Below are 24,475 nucleotides of genomic sequence, written 5' to 3' on the forward strand. Positions count from 1 at the left end.
TGAAGTTCATCGTTAGGTGCATGCTCGCGTCCTCTACATGACATGAAATTTAATCATTTAACACAATGTAAAATGAACGTGCAGGGCTGCAGAGCTACTGTATTGTTTTGTGGCGTTGTCGTAGTCGTCGTCTGCACGGTGTCCTCGCGTAAGGTCCCTAGTACTGTTGTTCTTGGAGTGCGGCAAAGAAATGCACAGAAATGCGTGCACGTACAGCACGGTCGTAGACGGTTTCCGTGACCGCAGCCGCATAGTTGTTGCTTATTAGCAATTTGAAAGCTTGATGGGAAACTATCAACCCTCTATCAACTCTGCTAAGATATACTGAATATAGACAATAGGGACGATATTGTTGACGTCACCTGTTGTCATTAATGTGCCAACTATCGAAAGACTCTCGTTTGTTCCAGTGGTTGGCAAATTTGAGTAACAAAAGCAATGTCTGTAAACAGAATGATATCTTCCACGATAAAATGAATGATATTTTGAATAACGAAAAATAAAAACGCAAGGCACTTTTTCTATTCAATAAAGTGGAAATAATTAGTCCTGTATTCAATAAATTAGCCATGACAAAGAAAATACGTAAATAAATAAATAAATCTGCTCCTATCAAATAAACAACGCGGCTCAATTTTTATGCTCGTGAGCATGTGCATTTCTCAAGAGATGTACTTGTAATTCGCATCACGTGCCTCAATGAGATCTCTCCTGTCTTCTTTAAGTTAGCTGGCAATTAAAACAATTGTAAAAATACGTACATCTGTGTTCATTTCGAACTGACAGAGTTTCAGGTGATTCTTTTTTTGTGCAGCCGTTCGCGTGACATTTCAGCGGAGGCCGAGAAAAGACTCACTTGGTTCATGCAGTTGTAAACACAGCTGAGGTCAGGTATCTATAAAATATGCACAAACAATGGCCAGCCATGTCTTTTCACATAATATTTGTTTGAACCTTTTCAACTTTAGAAAGGCAGAAATAGGAATCAAAATACAGCTCTTTTAATTTTGCAACAATATACCTGCAAGGTTACTCATCAAGTGACGATTTTTAAAATGCATTGTATGCATCTATGAGCCTACGTGCATTCGCAAAACAGAAAGAACTGTCAATATTAGGCAACAATACCCGCAAGGCTACATAAGCGCAAGAAAATGGAGCGTAGTGACCAAAGAAATCTTTTTGAACTGCAACAACTAAGAAACTCACATTGTTCGCTACCCGACCTCGTTCAAGGCTCGTGATCATCGATTCAAGTGTCATGCAACGATGCATAACCCCGCACGTGAATCACTTCGCGGAAGCATGTAAGACACGGATTACTCAGACAAGGTTAACCTCGCTCAAGATCCACAGGCAAATAACTTTAACGAATTGAAGCGAAAAACCAAATTTTTCACGAGCCTGCATGCGCCGTCATTAGGCTCAAATTATTCAGTAGCATAACCTTGAACTTTGGGTTGTTATCATTCTACGTGTTCATGGACTGCGGATATGCAAAAAAGTGAAAGTTGCTTTCTTTTCTAAGTCTTCTTTGCAATTATGCAAACCAGTTATGCTTGTGCTCATTTTTCTATCGACGGTAGCAGCCAAAACTGTAACTAAGCACTAGTATTTGTTTGACGTTAAATTCATACGCGGGATGGATGTTATGCTATGCTAATTCCTTCCTAAGCCTTGCGCTTATCAAAAATCTTGAGAATAAGAGGAAGCAAGCCGATATTTTACAAACAATGAACTGAATGGTAAAAGCTCATTTATTGATTGATGAAAGTGAGCACCCACGCTTAATGGGCTGTCGATTAGAGTATTTTGTCTGATATAAAATTTTGAGCCTGACATCAAATCCCAATGCGTAGTATCAAAAAAACCAAGTTTAATTTTTCATGAAAAAGTAAATACGTTTTCCGGGAATTGCACGTCATTAATCTGAGTAATGGTAATCAAAAATTTGGTTTTATCAACGGAGTTGATAATGTAAATTGGCCACCGTACAGAGATTCTAAAAGCTGACGTTTCGAGCGTTAGCCCTTCGTCAGAGCGTGGATTCGCTCTGACGAAGGGCTAACGCTCGAAACGTCAGCTTTTAGAATCTCTGTACCGTGGCCAATTTACATTATCAACTCCGTTGATAAAACCAAATTTTTGTATGCTACTTCCCCACCGACGCAGCACCACAGTTTCTTTAGAAACTACCCCTTCATTCAATGGTAATCAGCCAATCATAATGCATATTCAACGGACAGATACGTGCCGCTTTGACTCCGGATGCACCTGCATTGCTTTAGAGGGAACAACTTGAGTGGAAAAAACTCTTCCACGGGCGTAGAGGGAGGCTGAGTTCGCTGATAAACAGTATTTAAGTCTAAACACCCATTTCAAATAGCGCTGATAAATAGTATTTAAGTCTAAGAACCCATTTTAAAACGGTTAGCTTTCAATTGGTTAATTGGTTGGTTAGCTTTCCATGGCTTCTTAGACTTAAACTCAGCCTCCCTCTACGCCCGTGGGAAAGTGTCTCCCAACTTGAATGAGACATTCGTCTGAACTAAGCGAAAGTGATAGTCGCAGTTTGCGAAAGAACTTGAGCAATAGCAGAAAAGCCTTAAAAAAATCCAGGCTTTTTCACGCTTCTCTGCACCTGCTCAAATTAATTGCTTCACGAACGAAGTGCGATGATCATTTTTCGCTTAGATCGACATACCAGCTTTCAAATAATACGATATTTCATAAATTCACTATCGCACTTTAAAAACTGACCCAAAAACTGAAAGGAAATCATCAGTGGACTTGCTCTTGGTAGACAGTCTATTTGTAAACGCAACTCCTCTTTTCTTCCGGGTGTGAGGATTAAAAAGATTCAACAATACATATTCTAAAACACCACTGACGGGTTAGCTACTTCCTGCTTCATCTGTTTTCAATACGTGATGGCAAATTGCAAATTGACCAAACATATCATCATCTTCCTCTTTATTTCCTCCATTTTTTTTTTGTTGTTGTTTTTTTGCAAAATTCATAAATCGTTATATACATTCGTTAAATCTGAACATGCCGAATTATGTCTCCCTTTGGTCACAAGGTGCATACATTTTCCACGTGACTTCGTCAATGCAAAGAATGAGATCACATTATCTGATCTTGCATCTAATCTAAGGTTTTGCAAAATAATGGTCCTTTTGGAATGACCATTCAAACTATTAGACGTCAGTAAATAGCAGAAACTTATGATCAAACTCCGATTCGCTACAAAGAACATATGTATTTACAGTGTGTATATGTTTATTTTGCTCGGGCTATTTGTTTGTGACCTTGGGTGTTAGGCATTCGGATGATCACAATTAACCCAAGAATTTACTTAAACCCAGCAGTTTGTTGACGTAATTGGCCTGCCTTAAGGTACGTACTGTTAATAATCTCAATCAACGCTGTCACGTTCCATTCTTGTGGAAAACGTTTGCGCCTTTAGCATCGTGTTTATCTATCGTGTTTACCTACGTGGTCTGCGATGCATGACGTGTGCGTGACATGCGCGAAAAAATGCGCAGTAGCAATGGGCGCGAACTTCCTTAAGCAAGATCGACGATGATGGCTACGGGAACGCTAAAATATCATTTCCAGATACTGTAGTGACTTTCCAATTACTCCATGTCGCTCAGCATGGAAAGGATGGGTCTACATTCCAAGAATAAATTGGTGAGAAACGGTGTGGACATTCAGAGAAAAAATTGAAGTTCATCGTTAGGTGCTCGCGTCCTCCACATGACATCAAATTTGATCATTTCTCGTCGTTGTCAAGACGAGAACGGCAAAGAAATGTATCAAAATGTAAAACGCTCACGCTGGACCTGCAGAGCTACTGTTTTTGCTAATTAAACCTATTGTTTTTTTTGCTTATTAGCAAACTTGATGGGAAACTAAGATAAACTGAATATGGACAAATAGGGACGATATCGTTGACGTCACCTGTTGTCATTAATGTGCCAACTAGAGCCTCATTGGCTACCGAAACACTGTCGTTTATGCCTGTGGTTGGCAAATTTGAGTAACAAAAGCAATGTCTGTGAACAGAATGATATCTTCCACGATAAAATGAATGATATTTTGAATAACGAAAAATAAAAACGCAAGGCACTTTTTCTATTCAATAAAATGGAAATAATTAGTCCTGTATTCAATAAATTAGCCATGACAAAGAAAATACGTAAATAAATAAATAAATCTGCTCCTATCAAATAAACAACGTAGCTCAATTTTTATGCACGTGAGCTTGTGCATTTCTCAAAAGACGTACTTGTAATTCGCATCACGTGCCTCAATGAGCTCTCTCCTGTCTTCTTTAAGTTAGCTGGCAATTAAAACAATTGTAAAAATACGTACATCTGTGTTCATTTCGAACTGACAGAGTTTCAGGTAATTTTTTTTTGTGCAGCCGTTCGCGTGACATTTCAGCGGAGACCGAGAAAAGGCTCGCTTGGTGCATGCAGTTGTAAACACAGCTGAGCTCAGGTTTCTATAAAATATGCACAAACAATGGCCAGCCATGTCTTTTCACATAATATTTGTTTGAACCTTTTCAACTTTAGAAAGGCAGAAATAGGAATCAAAATACAGCTCTTTTAATTTTGCAACAATATACCTGCAAGGTTACTCATCAGGTGACGATTTTTAAAATGCATTGTATGCATCTATGAGCCTACGTGCATTCGCAAAACAGAAAGAACTGTCAATATTAGGCAACAATACCCGCAAGGCTACATAAGCGCAAGAAAATGGAGCGTAGTGACCAAAGAAATCTTTTTGAACTGCAACAACTAAGAAACTCACATTGTTCGCTACCCGACCTCGTTCAAGGCTCGTGATCATCGATTCAAGTGTCATGCAACGATGCATAACCCCGCACGTGAATCACTTCGCGGAAGCATGTTTTAAGACACGGATTACTCAGACAAGGTTAACCTCGCTCAAGATCCACAGGCGAATAACTTTTACGAATTGAAGCGAAAAACCAAATTTTTCACGAGCTTGCATGCGCCGTCATTAGGCTCAAATTATTCAGTAGCATAACCTTGAACTTTGGGTTGTTATCATTCTACGTGTTCATGGACTGCGGATATGCAAAAAAGTGGAAGTTACTTTCTTTTCTAAGTCCTCTTTGCAATTATGCAAACCAGTTATGCTTGTGCTCATTTTTCTATCGACGGTAGCAGCCAAAACTGTAACTAAGCACTAATATTTGTTTTACGTTAAATTCATACACGGGATGGATGTTATGCTCTTTGAACTTCAATTCAAATGCTGTAAATATCCTAATTCCTTCCTAAGCCTTGCGCTTATCAAAAATCTTGAAAGCCGATATTTAAGAAACAATGAACCGAATGGTAAAAAACTGCTCATTTACTATTGATTGATGAAAGTAAGCACCCACGCTTAATAATGGCCTGTCAATTAGAGTATTTTTGTCTGATATAAAATTTTGAGCCTGACATCAAATCCCAATGCGTAGTATCAAAAAAACCAAGTTTAATTTTTCATGAAAAAGTAAATACGTTTTCCGGGAATTGCACGTCATTAATCTGAGCAATGGTAATCAGCCAATCATAATGCATATTCAACGGACAGATACGTGCCGCTTTGAAACCGGATACACCTGCAATGCTTTAGAGGGAACAACTTGAGTGGAAAAAACTCTTCGCTGATAAACAGAATTTAAGTCTAAGAACCCATTTTTTGGTTGGTTAGCTTTCCATGGGTTCTTAGACTTAAACTCAGCCTCCCTCTACGCCCGTGGGAAAGTGTCTCCCAACTTGAATGAGACATTCGTCTGAACTAAGCGAAAGTGATAGTCGCAGTTTGCGAAAGAACTTGAGCAATAGCAGAAAAGCCTTTAAAAAATCCAGGCTTTTTCACGCTTCTCTGCACCTGCTCAAATTAATTGCTTCACGAACGAAGTGCGGTGATCATTTTTTGCTTAGATCGACATACCAGCTTTCAAATACATACGATATTTCATAAATTCACTATCGCACTTTAAAAACTGACCCAAAAACTGAAAGGAAATCATCAGTGGACTTGCTTCTGGTAGACAGTCTATTTGTAAACGCAATTCTTCTTGTCTTCCGGGTGTGAGGATTAAAAAGATTCAACAATACATATTCTAAAACACCACTGACGGGTTAGCTACTTCCTGCTTCATCTGTTTTGAATACGTGATGACAAATTGCAAATTGTACAAACATATCATCATCTTCCTCTTTATTTCCTCCATTTTTTGTTGTTGTTGTTGTTGTTGTTGTTGTCTTGCAAAATTCATAAATCGTTAGATACATTCGTTTAATCTGAACATGCCGAATTATGTCTCCCTTCGGTCACAAGGTGCATACATTTTCCACGTGACTTTGTCAATGCAAAGAATGAGTTCACATTATCTGATATTGCATGTAATCTAAGCTTATGAAAAATAATGGTCCTTTTGGAATGACCATTCAAACTATAAGACGTCAGTAAATATCAGAAACTTATGATCAAACTCCGATTCGCTACAAAGAACATATGTATTTGCGGTGTGTATATGTTTATTTTGCTCGAGCTATTTGTTTATGACCTTGGGTGTTAGGCATTCGGATGATCACAATTAACCCAAGAATTTACTTAAACCCAGCAGTTTGTTGACGTAATTGGCCTGCCTTAAGGTACGTACTGTTGATAATCTCAATCAAACAGACGTGGATGCTATCACGTTTGCCAGCCGATACCTAGGGATCGATACTTTTTGACCAAAAGGGAACATTCCTCATGGAACAAAGTAAAAAAAATGAGGCTTTGGTACGGCTGCACGAGTGCATTTGTGATCTTGCCCCTTGCTATATTAAGCAGATTAGCACCTACGATCTTCGACAAAAATTGTATACTTCAGCAAGCGACTTAAATTCCAAGATTACTTCCAGGATTTGGAATAACCTCCTGAAGTGTATGAGAATGATCTCGTCCACAAACTACTTTAATCTACGCCAGTTAATTTTTCACCTACATGTCATGTTGCTGTTTACGTTGTAAATTTATCCTTGTACGAAAAGCTAAAAAGAGCAAGGCTGATATAACGGTGAAAGAGTATGTTGAAAAAAGCTTCATTCTTTTATATCTTGCTATAGCTTTAAATTAATTTTAGTATGTAAGTAGCACGTACGCCTTTAAACGAGCTTATGCTCATTCTGGGCAACGTGTTGAAGTAAATTACTACCTTGAACGATCTTCGAAACTTGCCACTTCTAGTTTAAGCCCAGGTTGTCACAAAATCTCCCGTTAAAAAGAGCCCAGTTCCGGTCCCGGAGTCACGCATAGCATGAAACCACGCTCAACTGAGCATTTGTGGACAGACTCAGGAAGGAGTGGGAAGATAGATTACGGAGGCGACATGCAAAATATGTAGTTCATTTCGTAATATTTGAAAAATTTCTCTACTTCCACTGATTTGATCCTAAGTTTTGTGGGGGCGCACTCTGCGCGATCTGTTGGATTCGAGTTTGTTTACCGCGTGACAAATCAATCGAGGGTCCCGTGAAAAGGTTTGCTTATTGACACCGAAAAATCACCTGACCTAGATGAGGTTCCACAAACGAAAGTACTTGGTCCAAGCTCTGTCGACTCACTATAATGCGAATTTCTTACCAGTTCCCCAAAAGTTCTGCTTCAAGGACAGTGTGTCGTCAGGGATTTCCCCTCTTCGACTCCACCGGATGTTGAAACATGAATTGGCGATTCCGCAATTCTCGGAGAAACGTATTTTTACGTGTTCTTGAGCCGTTTCACTCCTTCAGATAATTTCCCTCAAATGCTGTGAAAGTCTTTGTCAGGGCAGATAAATGTAGCATAATTGGCAATGGTTCACATGCAAAGGTATTAAACGCGTTTTTTAAAAGCGGGACAGAAATGACCAAGTGGAAGTATTCTTCTAAAATTTTGCGTTATTACTCATGAACAAAAATAGAGTCTTTGTTGGAGGGAAAGTAGGAGGGAGTGGAAACTGGTTGAAAATATTCATTTTTAAATTCCCTCGGTTATTACCGGAAAAGACCCAGTAATTTTCTTTTTACCCAACTTCCCAAGTCTGATGAAAATTCCCCTCCGAAAGCTTATTTGCTGCGGGAAGTTACCAAGTTGTCAAAGGAGGTTATTTGGAATTCTCGTGCCGTTTACTAATTTAATGAAGCGAACGGAGTGAAAAAGAAGTCATGAGAATTCTTGTGCAAACTTAATGCTTATAGGCTTCTGGTCCTGGTCTAAGTGTTTTGGAAAAGAGTTAGTGGCAGTGTTACGTTTGGAGCGTACCGGATGCTTGTCAGAACGTCTTTTGATTGGGTAAAAATACAATATGGGCAGCTCGCACAACCAATCAGGAGAGCGGTAGATTTTGGAGTGGGGCTGTCTCGCTCGGTCAAATTCCAAGTTCTGTTTATAAGTGATCACATATTCAAACGCAGTCATATGAATGTCACCCACAGCAGTTCGAATACCTGCGTCGGACAAATATATTGGAAAGACGTTAACTTCGTGCCACTTTTTTGCAGGCAAGAATGTTTGATACTTGTAAGCGAAGAGCAGATATGGAAGAAGTGAATTTCACCAGCGATCCATTGCACTGCCGTATTTGTTTGGCTTCAACGAACTTTTCGTGCAAAACGAACAAGTCAGAGCAGCGTGGAAACGCGAACGAAACCGCAACAACCTTGTGGATCGCTTCAGAGAGAACCACGAAGGAAATGATTCCAAGCACAGTTTGCGAAATAGGTAGGCCCTTGGGCTCGGGTGGATTTGGAACAGTTTATGAAGCAAGTTTGGAAGGCAAGAAACTTGCTGTCAAAAAAATGCACCGAAACGTCAAAAATCCTCATGCTCTTTACGAAAGTGTCCAAGCGGAGAAGCTGGTTCTGCCTTTGCGACATCCGAACATTGTGCGAACTCTTGCCGTTTTAGAGCGAGAAAACCTGCGAGATGTCTGGATTCTTATGGAGTTTGCCGGTCACCGGACTTTGCATTCTATTATTGACGATGAGCGAGAACTTTTGGAAAGCGCGCGACGCTGTAAATTTGTACGGGACATTGCGTGTGCTCTGAGATTCGTTCACGAGAACAGTCTTGTGCACTTGGACTTAAAACCTGCAAACGTGATCGTGGATGGGCAAGATGTGTGTAAACTTGGCGATTTTGGATGCTGTCAAAGCTTAGACCTGACAGCTGAAGACCAACTACCCCCATCGCCTAGCCCATCACCCAGCACAAGAAGTTTTCTCACGGGGACCTTTGCTTATCGAGCTCCGGAGCTGCTAAAGGGCGAGTCCCCAAGCACGAAAGCGGACATGTACTCGCTTGGTATCTGCCTTTGGCAGATGCTTAGCCGCGAGCAACCATACGGACTCGAAAGTCACTTTGTGGTTATTTTTGGAGTTGTTGCACATCACTTACGTCCATCGCTTGCAAATTTACCGCCAGTTGCGTCAGGAGACAAGAATTATATTGGACTCATGAAGGCGTTGTGGCAGGCCTGCCCCATCGACAGGCCAACAGCAGAAGACGTTTTGCGAACTGTGGGCGATATCAAAACCACGTGAGGGACGGCCTACCAGCGGAACTTCGAAAAACTATTTATTTACATGCGAACGTGTGCGTCAACCCACTGAGGAAGTAGAAAATATAGTATTCAGAAATTTATTCTTTGTGCTTTCTTAATATTTCCCTGGAAAATTTCCACATCATAATTTTCGAAAAGGAAAAGTCAAATCGAAAATTCCAGAGACGGAAAGACATTTCATTTTTAGGTCAGCCTCTGACTATGACCGGTTCGTGTTGAAATTCCCTGTACGTTGTAATATTTTTGGTTGTTTGTTACGGCAACAAGAGAAATTAGCATAAGTTAAAATTTCTATTTTCGACGCGACGCAAAGCGATTTGCGTTGTTTGCACGCAGGTCCAGAAGTTGTGCGCGAACTTCCTTTTCAGTTTAATCGGCGAAGAAAGGTTAATCTGTGCGATCGAGGGGATGTGAAAAGCGAAGAGAAATTTTGGTTGACCTTCGTATAGGGTTTCATTGAAGTATAAAGTATTTCCGTGACAATATGCTCAAGTTTTGAACACTCGACTCATTTGCGGAAATCTGCTATCTCATCATTGAACAGAACTTCCAATATAAGATATATATATATCTATGAGTTGCTATGGTGATTTTTCAATTGTAATTCAGTAAACTTGGACATTTTGAACCCTTTCGAGTTAAGTTTAAAATAGGGAAACAACAACCAGATAACACGCCTTTTTAAAATCTTTTCATGAAGTGTCTTGGACTGCTGACTTGAGCTTTTGAAAATTTCACAATTTTTTTGAGATACTTATCAACCAGGGAACCTGAAGTTTTGGCAGAAAGGAATATGTAGATAACTTTTTTCCTCTAAAGCCAGTGTGCTACATTCTTTTGTATTAAGGTGTACATAGAGGATTAGCAGAAAATTATGTCACTATTTACAGGTACTTTGTCAGGAGCTTGACAAAATGAAGTTTTGTTCTAAATACTGAACATGTACTCAAATTTATATGAAAGTTATGCATTGAAACAATCAAAACATACTTAAAGAAAACAGGAACACATCCATGTAAAACAAGGAAGTGTACAGACCATAAAAGTAGACAACAAAACTGATCGCTTGTTTTGAGAATTTTCATTCTTGTTTGAATTCCAATCCATGCATTAAGGGAGAACAATCCAGCCTTCTGGAAAACCATTTGTTCAAAGGGGTGAATTTCAAACAACTATCATAATAAATTATAGTTTGTGTCGTTGAGAGAGATTTTAACATGGAAGGATGTCTGATAACAGGGGAGAACAGGACTTGTCACCCATTTAGGGCAGCCCACATAAAAACCATAAAATAGTTTTGTTGTAGTTATAACACAAGTTGGTCCTTCCCAATCTCACCTGGGACAAACAAAGGGTTTAGTCCAAACAACATAAAAAAATCAGTCCTATAGCAAGTGGCTGACAATGCAACTTTTGCGAATGGTGAGAAATTGAGCAAATTGATGGCATGGTTGTGCATGAGTACACAATTTTGGAATAGTTTTGAATTGAAGCTCGCACTATACCGGAATAAACAAATGACAGTTAGGTAGCCGATTGGTATACCCCCACCCCTCCCTGTCCCCCCCCCCCCCACCCCACACACACATGCACTAAATAATCATGGATCTGCCCCTAGCAATCAGTTGGGTCATATGTAACTGTTTGACCAAGTGGAACCTCCTCTTTTGAAAGAATGTTAACCTTCGCCTGGATAGTGTCATAATGTATCAACCCATCTTTTTCTCGGGAGGAAAGCTAGAATCATGTCATTATGTGTCTGAATGGTGGAAAACAAAAGAATGAACCTTATTGGAGTTGAACATTTTCTTTTGTTTAAAACTACATGCAAAACAGCCTTAAGGGTCAATTCAATACAAAATGACCCCTTAGCCTCGTTTATGCGGCAAAACTGCTGATAACTCCGATAAGGGCTATTGGGCATTTCTGCAACCTGGAGTTCTGAGATGAATTGATAGCTAAAAGTCATTTTCGTCTCTTGAACAACGCATGTGACATAAATCCCAGCCGTGTGGTCAAAAGGATGCATTTGATGCGGGGTATTGCGGCCGAGAACCCGCGGGATAATTCCCGTGATGTCCATTTGGTGAACTGGGACTGGGAACTAGCCTCTTCAAGATGGCGGAGGAAGATGCGTCCTCTCCGCTTCCAACAGGCTCTCCTTGCGATGAGATCGACCCAGCGGAACTGTTTGAAAGCGGTTTCGATATAGGAGCTGAAGGAGACCACGTGAATGACAGGGGTTCTGGTTCAGAATTCGACTCGGAGTGTGAGGATCAGGTGGATTTGTTTTCATCGGAGAACGATTTCTCCGATGACTTTCCAAGCCTAGAACTTGAGAGTTTTGCATACGGAGTCACACCGCCAAGAGATATCAGACGACAAAAGGAAAGACTGCGGAAGGAGAAAGAGAAGGTATCTAACGTTATAAAAGGACAATTTAGTCGCGAACTGCGTTCTAATCCCTCCGAAAAAGCGGAGTTGGATAGACGAAAAAAGCGGGGATCGGCTTTGTTGACAACGGAACGAGCATTCCGGAGGAGGACGAAAAGGGCCAGTGTTGATGCGATATCTTTTAATGTAATCGCGGATACTGCCAAATCGCTGGAAATTCCCAGTATTAAAATTGAATCAACTAGTCGGTTTATGTCACTGGACTGCGTTTGTGAAGACTCCACCGAATCTTTTGTTATTGAGGATCACGCGACCAACACAGGATCTATTCCTGTAAGACAGACAGTCGTGCGTGGCCATCCCAGGGCCAGTCGCTCGGAATCTGACCCTCGTAGCTTCTCAGCTCGGAATTACGTTAATCCACGTTGCCCAGAAGCCAGAATGGATTTCTATAGAACGTTTTCTCTGCTAATTAAGCTAGGTTCACTGGCGCATAAACAGCAGGAGAGCCAGAAACAACAAATCCATAGCAGCAGTGTGGAAAGTCAGAGCTCGGAAGAGAACAAGAAATGGAAGGTCGAATTGTCACAAGCATTGTGGCTGGAGCTACAGGCATGGCATGCAAACAGATCTATGAGTGAACAGGATCAATATCTCATGGCTGCACGTGCCAGTGTGAATGAGGTATTGGATGAAGTAATAAACTTCAAGGTTAAGATAGAAGGGAAAAATTCTCATGTAATTGAGGACGGAAATGACATCAACTGCCAATCAGAAACGGTGACACTGAATGGCTCTTCTCAAGAAGAATCAACAGAGTTTATTGAGTTCACACATAACACTGAATGTGCCACAAACCTAACAAATGGTGAACAATTAACATTGTCAGATGGAAGTGATACTTTGGATGGTTCAGAATCAAATGATCTCAGATCTTTGAAAACCACATTACATCTTGACCTGAGTAAAACAAATGAGACAATTTCCACTCAAAATGAAGGCTCTAAGGAATTTGCTAGAGACATCCAGGAAGGCTCATGGTGTCAGCTCAAAGCTGCAATAGAGCAGGTTATTGAATTATTTGATAAAGTTGAAAGAGTGGAAAATTTGTACCCAAATCGGCAGTCTTTAGGTGAACAAAATCCAAAGTACAAAAGTGAGGAATTTAGCAGGAAATTTGAAACCATGTGCCTTTGGCTGAATGTGACAAGAGAGTTGTATCACAAGCTACATTTAATAGCAAAGTTTGTTGGTGTGGATGTGGTTGAAACAGAAACCTGGAAAGATTGGATTGAAGTTGGCCTTGGAAAACTAGGTGAGAACCACATTGTAGTATGAGGCCATCAAGTTGAGTTTGCAACAGGGTAAACACCCGGGGAAGGGGAGGGAGGGAAAATTTTGGCTAGTGGGATTTAAAAATGGAAAGATTCACTGTAAAAAAAGTTGTTACAAAAAGAACTGTTGCGCTGTTGAATGGGATGACACAAAGTCCTGTTACCAATTAATCATAAACATTACAATTTCCCAGAAAACAAAATTAATGCATTCCTTTTTCACTGTCTAATGTTACAAATTTGTCCATTTTGGAAAATCCCCAGTTTGGTAGGGTAAGTGGTTGTTGCTATGGTTATTGTGATAAATTCTGTGATTGGTGGATTAAGCTGAGTGCACTTAATATGATTGGCTGATGTAACTGTCTGATTTCAGTTATCTGATTACAGCCATTTGTCCGATTTCAACCCTACACAATAATTAGTGAAAAGTAAAGTAGTTAATGCACCAATCAAATTTGAGAAAATTGTAATGGTTATGATTTATTTGTAAATTAATTGTCTCATCTTGCATTGTTTTGCTTCACGCTATTGAACTAACACAGATGGGGGTGCTTAAATTGTCAAAATAAAGTTTTGGAGTTGCTACATGTGCCTTGAACTATTTTCCTGCCATACTTTGTGACTTTCTATGTGTTCCCTGGTGTTGCCTTTTTGTAACAGTTCAAGGACTTTTTTTTCATTTAACTCCAGTGTGAGGCGATTTTTGCCGGTTGCCATTGTTTCCTCAGTGAAACGTTTTTACCTCCCTTTTAATTTTAAGCTATTGTACTGTATATGCTTACCATATTTGTAAATTATGGTATATTTAGCAACTATCCACCACTGGCCACCAACACTCAGGAGAATAGTTGTTTTAGTATTTACTAGCTAAAACAGTGAGATAATAATTTAGCTGATCTGCACAAAAAGATGATTGAAACTCATTTATTCCTCGGTGCAAATTCACATGAATTGCTCGGAGGTGAATACATGTAGCATTTAGGATATCTGGAGTTTGAGTAGCCAATCAGCGTGCAAGTTCAGTGATATCCACTGTTTTAGTACATGTATATACCGGTACTAAAAGCTCATATAATATTTATCATGATGGCTAAGCCAATGAAAAGTCTTGAATTGCATTATCCAAAGATCCAGTTTTTAACAGTAAATATTATCCCTGACCTTGGAATCTTGAGGTGTCTGATGATATTCAGCATGTCTCAGACATTAAGGGTCAAAAGGTACCGTAATCCTTTATTCTTGAATATCAGTGGAAATAAGGAGGTGATTTTATTTGACAGATGATGTGTTTCCTGTATCTGACCTGAGCTGGAACAGAGACTGTGAAGCTGGTTCCTTATCAAGTGATGATTATTATGATGATGATGTTGATGATGATGACGACGATCTCATTGATGAAAATGACGATGATATTTACGATGGGGATGTCAATGAGAGTGACGAGAACAAAGTAGCTGTTCAAACGAGCACCCCTACATCACCACGCAGAACAGTTTCCTACGAGTCCCAATCCAGCTCACTTTCCAGACCTTCAAGAACCAGCAGCAACCTCTCTGGGATTGCTTTGAGTTCCACAACACGGTACAGACCATTTGTTGACCTCAGCATCAAGAAGATGGGTTTGATTAAGCTTGGAAAAAGGGTAGGAGGCATTTTGGACTCAACAATGATGAAAGCCAGAAGGACTCTGGCACCTCCCTTAACTTATTCAGCCTGTGTTTTTGATCCGTGTCAACGCCAAGATACTTCGGTTGAACAGAGGAAAATGTCAGTAAACTATTTGGAAACACTTTTGAATGAACAAAATGAAGAAGTTTCCCAGTCGCCTTGCAGCTGTCATCCTCACCATGCCGTTTGTCCTGGGCTTTGGAAGAATTTGGAAGATCACATTTGGAATGAAGAGTTTGAAAAGGGTGGCCTTCCATCTTTCCGTTCTTTGTACCTATTTTTATGTCGTATTCCATTGGATATAATTCATGAATCCTTACGTCTGAGATTACAACATCGTCCTAAAGGAGAGCCTTCCCCTTTGAGTGTCAGGCAGGTTAGTACAGTCAATCTTTTATTTCCAGTTGTGTAGAATTACATAATAATGCAGGGTTTAGGAGCATGAGGACCGCAGCTGGGTTCCACTCTTATCTTCCCTCCCACGCTGACAGAAAGCTTGTCCATCATTGGTAACCCCCAGTGGTATACTCACTCACTCAGCCGGCTGCAAGGCAGTACTGGAAATGAAATAAAAGCGTTGTTTTGACTATGGTTGTGCGTGGAGGGTGTTGCAAGACACTGGGAACAATCTTGTTACCAGATCCCTTTGATGTTCAGAGTGCAAACCACCTCAATAGAACCTTCAACCAGATGAATTTTTTTCTTAGCTACAGCCCTGAGGACTTGGGGGAATATCTGTTTGCTTTAATCTGGGACAAGTTAGGTTGATTGACAGACAAAAATGAATGGACCAATAACGTTTACACTGAATGCCTGTTTTGAGGGAGAAATCCTGAGACCCAGTTTATAAATTATTTTAAGGAAACAGCTTGGTGGCAGACCAAGAATTGGGTCAACTAAGTATTATGTAACGGTTACCAGTTACAATCCCAGAAATGCATGTTGCAAGTAAAGTCAGTGGCTTGACACTGACGGCCTTTAGGATGTCTGTGGACACTTTGAGAACTCTTTTTTGTGTTTTTTCTTGTACAGCACCTTTGAAATTACCAAACAACCTCCAAATTATTTGGTACATAATTTGGGGTAACCCATTGAATTCAATGTTCACATAAAAACTGAGGGAGTGCAATGAGGTTGTGTGCATGTCACATTAATTGACATTAGAATACTCCTTTTTGACAGCTTTTACGGGAATGTAAGGATGTACTGCTTGCAGGAGTTCTTGTCAAAGATTACTACCTTGATCTTGTGGATGGAATCGCAAACACAGAAGATTTGAGCAAGGAAAACCCTGAAAGTGACATTGAGGGATTTGAACAGGATCTTCAGAGCTTACTTCAGGTATTTTCTACTTTAGCACTCACTTTCAAGCCCTGAAGCAGCCTCCACTGACAAGTAAATCATCTTCTGTAGAGTAAAATTTATGGGTATCAATCTTAGGAGGGAAATGATAAAATTTCATGACGCCCAAAATGCCCAAAAAGTAGAATGAAACATTGCAATAACCACTTAAAACTGTTGAAAAACGTAAACGAAACACAGCATGGATGGACACAAATGGACAAGATTAAAACAGATTGCATAATCTTCAAAAAAGTCAGCTCGACGTTTTTCAAGTTTATAGCAAATCGCTTGCCTGGATAAAGCTCGTTTTTGCTCAGATTTAACAATACTTTTGTCAGGAAAGGAATTCCATATTACCATTTTCAAGTTTTAAACTCGTGATTAACCAAAGATTTCCCTTACATATAAACACCTGAAAATAATGTGACATAGCCCCTTTAAACATTAGTTCTAGTTTAGAAGAATTATTATGGAGTTGCACAAATTTCCAATAAATTATTGGAATAAGAAATAATAATAAGTAGAACAAAAAGTGAAACTTGAAATCCATTCTTTGAGTTAAATAAAGGAAATTTATTACGATGTATTTTATTCCATGAAAATGTAGTGGTTTTTGCAGCTGTCAAGACTTACATACATGGACTGGGCTTCTGATAGTATGCTGCAAAAAATTAAAGATTAATATGCAGAAATTTTTGGTCATATTATGCGTACCCATGCCTTGATTATAAATGCAGAAATTACACCGGATTATGCGGAAATTTAAACAATTTATAAAAAGAATAATTAGGGCAATCCAATGTATTTAAATGCTCATGGTAAATTAGGACTCGAAATTGCAACCAATACCATAGGCAGCCCAAGCTCGCATCACTACAAACAGCCGTTGAGAATTTAAACGCATTATAAGACTTTGTATAGGAAATAAAATACCGTCAATTATGAAGCCTAAAAAATGCTCAATTTAATGTTCATTCAATAAAATGAATAAAAATGACTCACCTCTGGTGTATTCTTGTGCCTTTTGGAGCTTATTTTACCGTTTTGGGAAGTCCGTGTTTTCAATGTTCTAAGACGAAGTCAAGGCTGCACACTAAGATTTTGACCGTTGTCAGCTCAGAGGCGGTTTGTGACTCAAAAATCCATCACAGCCGCAATTTTTTCATGCAAAGCTAAAGCCACATCATTTGTGAACCTCCGTGAATGTTTCGTCTTCAAAAATCCCCACGCACTTGGCTGGAAATGAGCATTTTCTGCTTCGATTCCACGATAGCTGATGAACTTAACAGCTGCTGATAACTGAACAAAGACCCTTTGTTTTGACAGCCAATGAGGCTCTGGTTGGCACATTAATGACAATAGGTAATGTCAACAATATCATTGCTATATTAAATTTGCACCTAGATTTTCATATATCTTGTCACAAAATTGCGACCAGATATTTTTTTAATTCAACCCCAGAAATAACACTGGTTCTAGTGTCCAGGCTCATTGCTGAAAAATGCGTGGAAACTGCTTACGAACTTTCATCTTGCAAACAAAGTGGTGTGTTTTCTTCAATCGATCTTCAATGTTCAGGAAAATAAACGTTTCAAAACAGTCAATCTCTTTGCCTTTTATGTTTGTGATGATGGTAAGCGGCTGCTTTATCACTAATATCAGGCATTTTTTTCCGTTTATGCGGAAAATAATGATGATGATGATGATGATGAACTTTATTCATGTGTCGATGTATTTAGCTGACGCTAATTGGAGACACAACATAAAGATAAAATAAATAATGAATATTATAATAACTAATAGATAAGAAATAAGCTATAAATTATGCTAAAATAATCAAAACAATTTTAAGAACACATGCACACCTTAAGAGGTACAAATTATGCACACGGGGCAATTGTTGCCATTTATCAGTTCAGTAAGATCCTTACATCTAATATGAAGCTTAAACCTAGATGGGCTGCTTGTTTCAGTGATGTTTTTATCTAGCTTGTTCCATAAAAAGGGTCCAAGATATCTAAGAGAGTGTTTACCATACAATACAGAATTAAATCTAGGAATATCAAAATTTTGGTTTCTAAAATTATATTTACAAGACTTTAATAGTACTGAAAATATCACAAATGAAATCAGGAACTAGCCTATATTTAACCTTGTACATGAGTATAATTATGCGGAGGATGCAGATTTTAGGGAATTATGCGGATTTGCATCGCCGCATCCTGTTAGATGCCATGTACATTGTCATGTAAGGCATGGTATTATTGGTTATTGGCATGGTATTATTGGTTATTGCATGGTAAAAAAAAAAAAATCTATAAGTGACTTGTTTCTCTTGGCCATTATTGTTGTGTCACTATTGTTTATCCAGTCTGGATGCTTTTTCTACATGTACATGTACATGAAGATGAAGCAATGACAGAACTCAATAGCAAGAATGCACTGTTTCGTCGAGAATTAATTTTCGGTCCTTAGCAACAATGAACTTTATTAAAAAATGTCAACTGTATTTAGCACTGAGGTACTATTGGGGGCGCTGTACAGAAATGAAGTGAAATCAAATCAAATCAACACATATCAACTCCTAGGTTGGTTTTCGAAGAGAGCGGAAAACCTGTCTGAGAGTACCCAGAGAAATACCTCTCAAAGCAGAATAGAGAACCAACAAACTAAACCAACATGTGATGCCAAGTTCGGGAATTGAACGCAGGCCACAATGGTGGGAGGTGGCAAGTGCTCTCACCACTATGCCATTCCTGCAGCCCTTAAAGTATAGAAGGACAATATAAGATTGTTGCCACCTGAACCTTGTTTAATGCCCTAGTACATACATTCACCTCTCACTATTAGTATCCTATAATAATTATAATTATACATGTAGCTCAGTGGCAGAGCATCTGATTTAGTAACCCAATGGTCACACAAATGTCATGTTGATTCGACTCCCACAAAAGAGCATTTGGATTTTTTCCAAGTATCCTTGAGTCACCATTGAAAAAATATCATCTCTTCAAACTTAGAGTTAGGGCAATGTGCGAGCCAGCGAGCCATACAAGTCATGGGAGCCATGGCTGCGAGCACTGCGAGCCATTGGAGCTACAGTGTATGACTGCAAGTCATGCTAGCCATGGCTGTGAGTCATGCAAGCCAACATGGCTAGCCATGCAAGTCAACATGCGAGTCACACAGTTATTAAAAGCTAACCGTTTTAAAATGGGTTCTTAGACTTAATTACTGTTTATCAGCGCTATTTGAAATGGGTGCTTAGGCGTAAATGCGAAATTTGCATGGCTCGCTGGCTTGCAGATTGTCCAGCCCTTCAAACTTACATGTACCGTAGTTTTTGTAAGTTAAAGATGGAACTGTTTTGTTGTTTTCTAGGTGTACTTTGAATATCTTCACAATGTGATCCACTTGGTACAGAGACTACCCCAGGCATCAAAAGGTCAAAAAAACATTCTGGAAGAGGAGTGGAACTTTGTGAAAAAACACTGTCGACATATCCGAGGAGGAGAAGTGGAAGGAGGAACTAGATTTTGGTAAGGAGTGCACAAAATGAATAAAGGATTTGCGACTAGTTGAATCTGCCGCCATTTGGCTCTTATTGGAGCACTTAGTTCAGCGCTGTCATTAGAGGGTGTAAGCTGTAAGACCTGTTACAGTTGAGCCCAGTCAATTTTACCAGTGATGGTTGCTGCAGAATGAATATTTACGGAGCAAAACAAATTGAAAGTTAATATAAAGATTTACCTTGCGTTCTAAAATAAAACACAATTGCTGCCTTGTGTTGTCTGTGTTCCTGATTCTAAGACATGTTTTGGGTAAAAATCCAAATCTTTTCCATACAAAACCTTTGGAGAATATCCCTGCCATTTTCAGCGACAAAAGTCATTATTCAATGCACCATACTTGCTATAAGTGGGATTCCGCTAACCATTTTTCACGCTTCTGTGTTGCGTGACCATTTCCACGTGTGTTTTGTTTGTCTTCATTTTCATCACTTTTTGATTGACAAAATGAAAAATTGAAAAAAATGAAAAATAAAAAATCAGAGTGCAGGAAAATTTAAAATTTTAAGGGGGAGCAAGCCCCAATGTCAACAATGCAAACAATGTCATCTCTCCATGGATCTTTCTGGAAAGGTTTGCTTTGGCGTCATTTTAAATGAAGTAATGTGATTGGGCAATCGAACTGTTTACTGCCCATTTTAGGAGTTTCCTTGGCAGGAATAAGGTTATACAAAAGTCGCTCTATCCAACACAAACTCAAAGTGCCAAAGTCTAAGCATTTGCTACCCATTTCCCATGTTCAGTACGGTAAGTGTAAAGGTTAGCGGTAACTGATTTTTTCGTGAGGGCAAATGCAACTCTTTACCCTTACAACTGTACTTCAGGACTGGAGGTGGGGGTTCTAAAAGTTTGTAACCAGACGTGCAAGTAATGTTGAAGTTGGGGAAAAGAGCAAGAGGGCACTTTGTGATGTTTATTGAAATGGTTGTGCATATAATTACATACATTTCTGGACATGTCTGCGTTTAAGAGTAATCTCCCATGTTATTTTTTGTAGTGTAATGGCTTCAGGCCTGCTGCAGTCAACTGGTGATTTCCTGGAGTCAGAGCTGGACCAGAATTGTTCAGATCTCCATAACAACACTGATCAGAGTGATGATCTTAGGTAATATTCAACATTACTGTTGAAAGTAACATTAGTCAAAAGAGAAATTTTCCTCACTTATCTGTCTGGGCAATTTTAGCAAAAAAATAATAATTATTAATTGTCTCTTATAGACACCTGAAAAGTTCAGGGGGTCTCAACGGGATTCTAACCCACAACGTCTGCGATGCCGGTACAATGCCGTCTACCAACTGAACTATGAAGCCACACAGTTGGAAGCAGATCAATTTGTTGGGCTCGTGTGTTCCTAACATTAGTGTTACATTTAATGTTTCGCTGTCTTTAGAAATTAATTGTGGTTTTCACTCATAAAATTAGTGTCTGTGTTTTAATTAAACTTCTACAAAAGAAAATGTTTGCATAAGAATGGCATTTAATTCCAGAAGGACTAATCAGCTTGGCAAAACGACTACTGGCAGCCATTTTGTCCATCAAGGTGATTGTCGGCTGATAATCCGAGATAGCGAGCCAATGAGAGCGCGCGATTTTGTATAATCACCTGTGTATTTATACTAAATTATATCATTCATTGTTTGTCTATTCTTAATATTAATTAATGGCCTTCAAACTACATGTACCTTACACAACTGTTCCTTGTCGTCTTTTGATTTTCAATATTTTGTACTAAAAATTAATGCCATATTGTTCACTGTTAGGCGTAAGGTTCTGGAAGCCTGCCGAGGATTTAAAAACCTTTTTAATGAAGCAAGAGAAAGAGCCTCCAAAGCACTTGGATTTGCCAAGAAGCTAACAAGCGACCTTGAAAATGCTGCAAAATTTAGCATTGATGTACCTGTGTATGAGTTGTTGACGAGACTGGAAGCCAGTGGTCATGTACAGGTTAACACATAAGTTTATTTTTTTGCTATCTTTTGACAATCATAAATACACAGCTTAGGTCTGTACTTGTCATGGATTACTGTTTGCTTCATTCTACTTGTTTTCCTAATGCTGCCCTTTGGGATTTCAGGACAGCATGACTAGTCTGGGGCTGGGGGAGGGGGTAGGGGTAGGGGTGAGGGGTAGGGGCTGGGGTAGGGGGTGAGGGGTAGGGTGAGGGGTAGGGGGTGAGGGGTAGGGTGAGGGGTAGGGGGTGAGGGGTATCATAGTTGAAACCCTAACCCAAACCTTCACAAAAATACTAACCCTAGCCCTAACATTATCTGAAGTATAGTGTTTAGGCCTAAGGTTGGCATTTTTGTTAAGGTTTCGGTTTTTTTAGCTATGGTACCCTTCATCCCCTACCCCCTACCCCACCCCCTTCCTCCCACCCCTCACCCCTCAAACCCCCTTCCCCTCCAAGAAAGGAAACTAGTTTAAGTCAAACGTAAGATTCAACTGCCTCAAATGATTGGCATGGGAAAAATCTGACAAACAATTAATAAATTATTATCATTGGTTTTTTGAAATTATAGTTGGTTGCAAGATTCAAACAGTTTAACATATTAAGTTTATTTCACACATTAAAACAACATGACAAACTTTCTTTCAAATATTGCATCAAAATTTCAAATTTAGCGTGCTGTACAGTGTGCCTTACTGTAAAATATGGCCTGTGAAATTAGCCATCATAGTGTCTGTACTATCTGAGAGATATACATGTAATATAGCTTTTATTTTCCAGGTTGTTGCAAGGCACACTGCTGGTCTTATGATGTTTGTTCCAAGAACAATGGCCAAAAAAACATGGTCAGTACAGTAAACACCAGCTTGGGGGAGGGGATTGATATTCTACTGATCTGTAGGTTATTATAAATTCAAGGTTATTGAAAAAGGTTGACTTATTGAAGCCAGAATTTGTTTGACGAGAAGGAGAGTAAGATGTGCTCGCATGACTATAGAAAGCCCAAGGTTCAACTCATGCTCTGACCAGAATATTTCGAATACATGTAGGGAATTGGTCTGCCATCGCCGGATGGGATTCTTAAGGACGGTGCCACCTAATAATAAGAAATTTTTTCTGCGGGGTTTGACTATGCAGAAAAGTATATCTTAGTCTTGGTTATTGGAATGTGAAATGAAAATAGGGGGTAACCATGCATTTTTCGGAGATAAATAGGTTTGTTTTAAATTTTTGAAAAAGTGGACACTAAGAAATTTTTTGCTTAAAGAAACATGAGTTTTTCACAGATTTTATTGGTACAAATGTTTACTTACAGTAAAACAAGAATGTTAATGGTCTTTAAAACGAATAGCAAATTGCAACTGGATGACTCAATCTATAAATGTGTTTTTAATTACAAAAACATGAAGACAGAGCCATTTTTGAGCCTGTCAGCACTGCTCTGTAGTTACTAAGAAGCACCCTCTATCAATTTTTCACTGCCCCAAGAATTAATCCCAATTTCAATGGGCCTCAAACTCTCATTTTATATTCATTTGATAATAAAAATAGGGGTCACCATGTAATTTTAAAAGTTAAATTGTTTTTTTCCCAACACTTTGTGGATTGATTTTTGCAATTTTGTCTCACCCCTCCCAGTGAATAAAGAAATTTGTACCTGTTTTTGTGTTGCACTCTGGGATATTCACTATTTGGTGAGGGGATATTTCCTTGATTCTTTGGGAAGATCGGAGTCTTGTTTTTGGTAGCAGCTCTTAAGTGACCAGAGTAACGTTGCAAGTATATTTGGAGTGAGAAATCTATGTGATTTTTGTAGCACACTGCAATGGAATCCAACCTGTATAGTGCTATTTCAAAGTGATCACCTACATGTAGGTACTTGCATTGTCAGTCGTTTCTTGTGGTGAGCTTTCTTACCTTTGAAGGCCTTTTTAAACCCATTTAATGTTGCAGTTCCCGCGGGTATTTATAGTTAAGACACACTACAATAACAGAATGCAAGAGACAATGTTGGCGTAAAAGGGGGGGACACCGCTCCACAATCGGAGTGACAGATGACTTCCGTAGCGTGACTAAAAGCCTGAACTTATCTTCCTGATGCACAAGGCGAACCGCACCGGATTGGACAAGTTGTAGGCCGGTAAAAGCCAAATAATTATATACAAGCCTAAGTCTCCACGGCACTACGAGCTAAACCTCCGGCCAGCATCGCGCTAAAATGGAAAGAGTGTAGGGGGTAAAAATAGCTCAAGCCTCCTAATCTCGCCAGCACTACGAGCCGACTCCGCCGGCACTTGCTGGATCGGACAAGGACAAAGGCAGATAGAGAGTGTAAAATGGCCTCGCATGAAAAACACCAAAGCTTGGGGAAGTCGCTGTGAGACTTAACTGAAGCGTGTTCCGAGAGGTGAACCTGAATTTATTAAACTTGACCTTAACAAAACCTCCTAAGGGAGGGAGGGTCGGAATAAAATTTGTAAACAGTAAAGGTACTCCTTACAGGTAACTATAGAGCTTGCAGAGTGATACTTTAGACTTTACTAGACCTTTTATACTGAGACTAATGCCTAGGACTAAGCCAATGGTGAC

General features: G+C 39.4%; 2 protein-coding genes and 1 long non-coding RNA gene across 5 annotated transcripts in view; 2 read left to right on the forward strand and 1 right to left on the reverse strand.

Annotated features, from left to right (window-relative positions):
- Window positions 1–2,902, reverse strand: part of LOC138050742 (uncharacterized) — a 10,085-nt gene extending 7,183 nt beyond the window's left edge. Inside the window, exon 1 of the long non-coding RNA XR_011132687.1 lies at window positions 2,761–2,902. This is a non-coding gene — a long non-coding RNA (uncharacterized lncRNA). The remainder of the gene's footprint in view (window positions 1–2,760) is intronic.
- A 5,559-nt stretch (window positions 2,903–8,461) lies between these two features.
- Window positions 8,462–10,690, forward strand: LOC138052853 (serine/threonine-protein kinase mos-like). The gene has a single exon (XM_068899438.1). It carries the CDS (start codon window positions 8,574–8,576, stop codon window positions 9,606–9,608), a length of 1,035 nt encoding a protein of 344 aa, XP_068755539.1. The 5' UTR covers window positions 8,462–8,573; the 3' UTR covers window positions 9,609–10,690.
- Window positions 10,691–11,728: 1,038 nt separating this feature from the next.
- Window positions 11,729–24,475, forward strand: part of LOC138052863 (mitogen-activated protein kinase kinase kinase 4-like) — a 30,245-nt gene continuing 17,498 nt past the window's right edge. For 2 of the 3 annotated variants that reach the window (XM_068899447.1, XM_068899448.1), the window contains exons 1-7: window positions 11,742–13,337; window positions 14,637–15,400; window positions 16,207–16,365; window positions 19,750–19,907; window positions 20,935–21,042; window positions 21,699–21,882; window positions 22,667–22,731. In XM_068899447.1, coding sequence (XP_068755548.1) covers window positions 11,747–13,337; window positions 14,637–15,400; window positions 16,207–16,365; window positions 19,750–19,907; window positions 20,935–21,042; window positions 21,699–21,882; window positions 22,667–22,731 — 3,029 coding nt within the window. In that variant the 5' untranslated portion in view covers window positions 11,742–11,746. Of the gene's footprint in view, window positions 13,338–14,636; window positions 15,401–16,206; window positions 16,366–19,749; window positions 19,908–20,934; window positions 21,043–21,698; window positions 21,883–22,666; window positions 22,732–24,475 lie in introns of all 3 variants that reach the window. The other variant, XM_068899449.1, reaches the window with a different exon arrangement.

Source organism: Montipora capricornis, chromosome 6 (genome assembly GCF_036669925.1).
Source record: "Montipora capricornis isolate CH-2021 chromosome 6, ASM3666992v2, whole genome shotgun sequence".
Classification (NCBI taxonomy): Eukaryota; Metazoa; Cnidaria; class Anthozoa; order Scleractinia; family Acroporidae; genus Montipora; species Montipora capricornis.

Coding starts and splice junctions, on each gene's coding strand:
- LOC138052853 (XM_068899438.1), top strand. CDS start 8,574: ATGTTTGATACTTGTAAGCGAAGAGCAGATATGGAAGAAGTGAATTTC.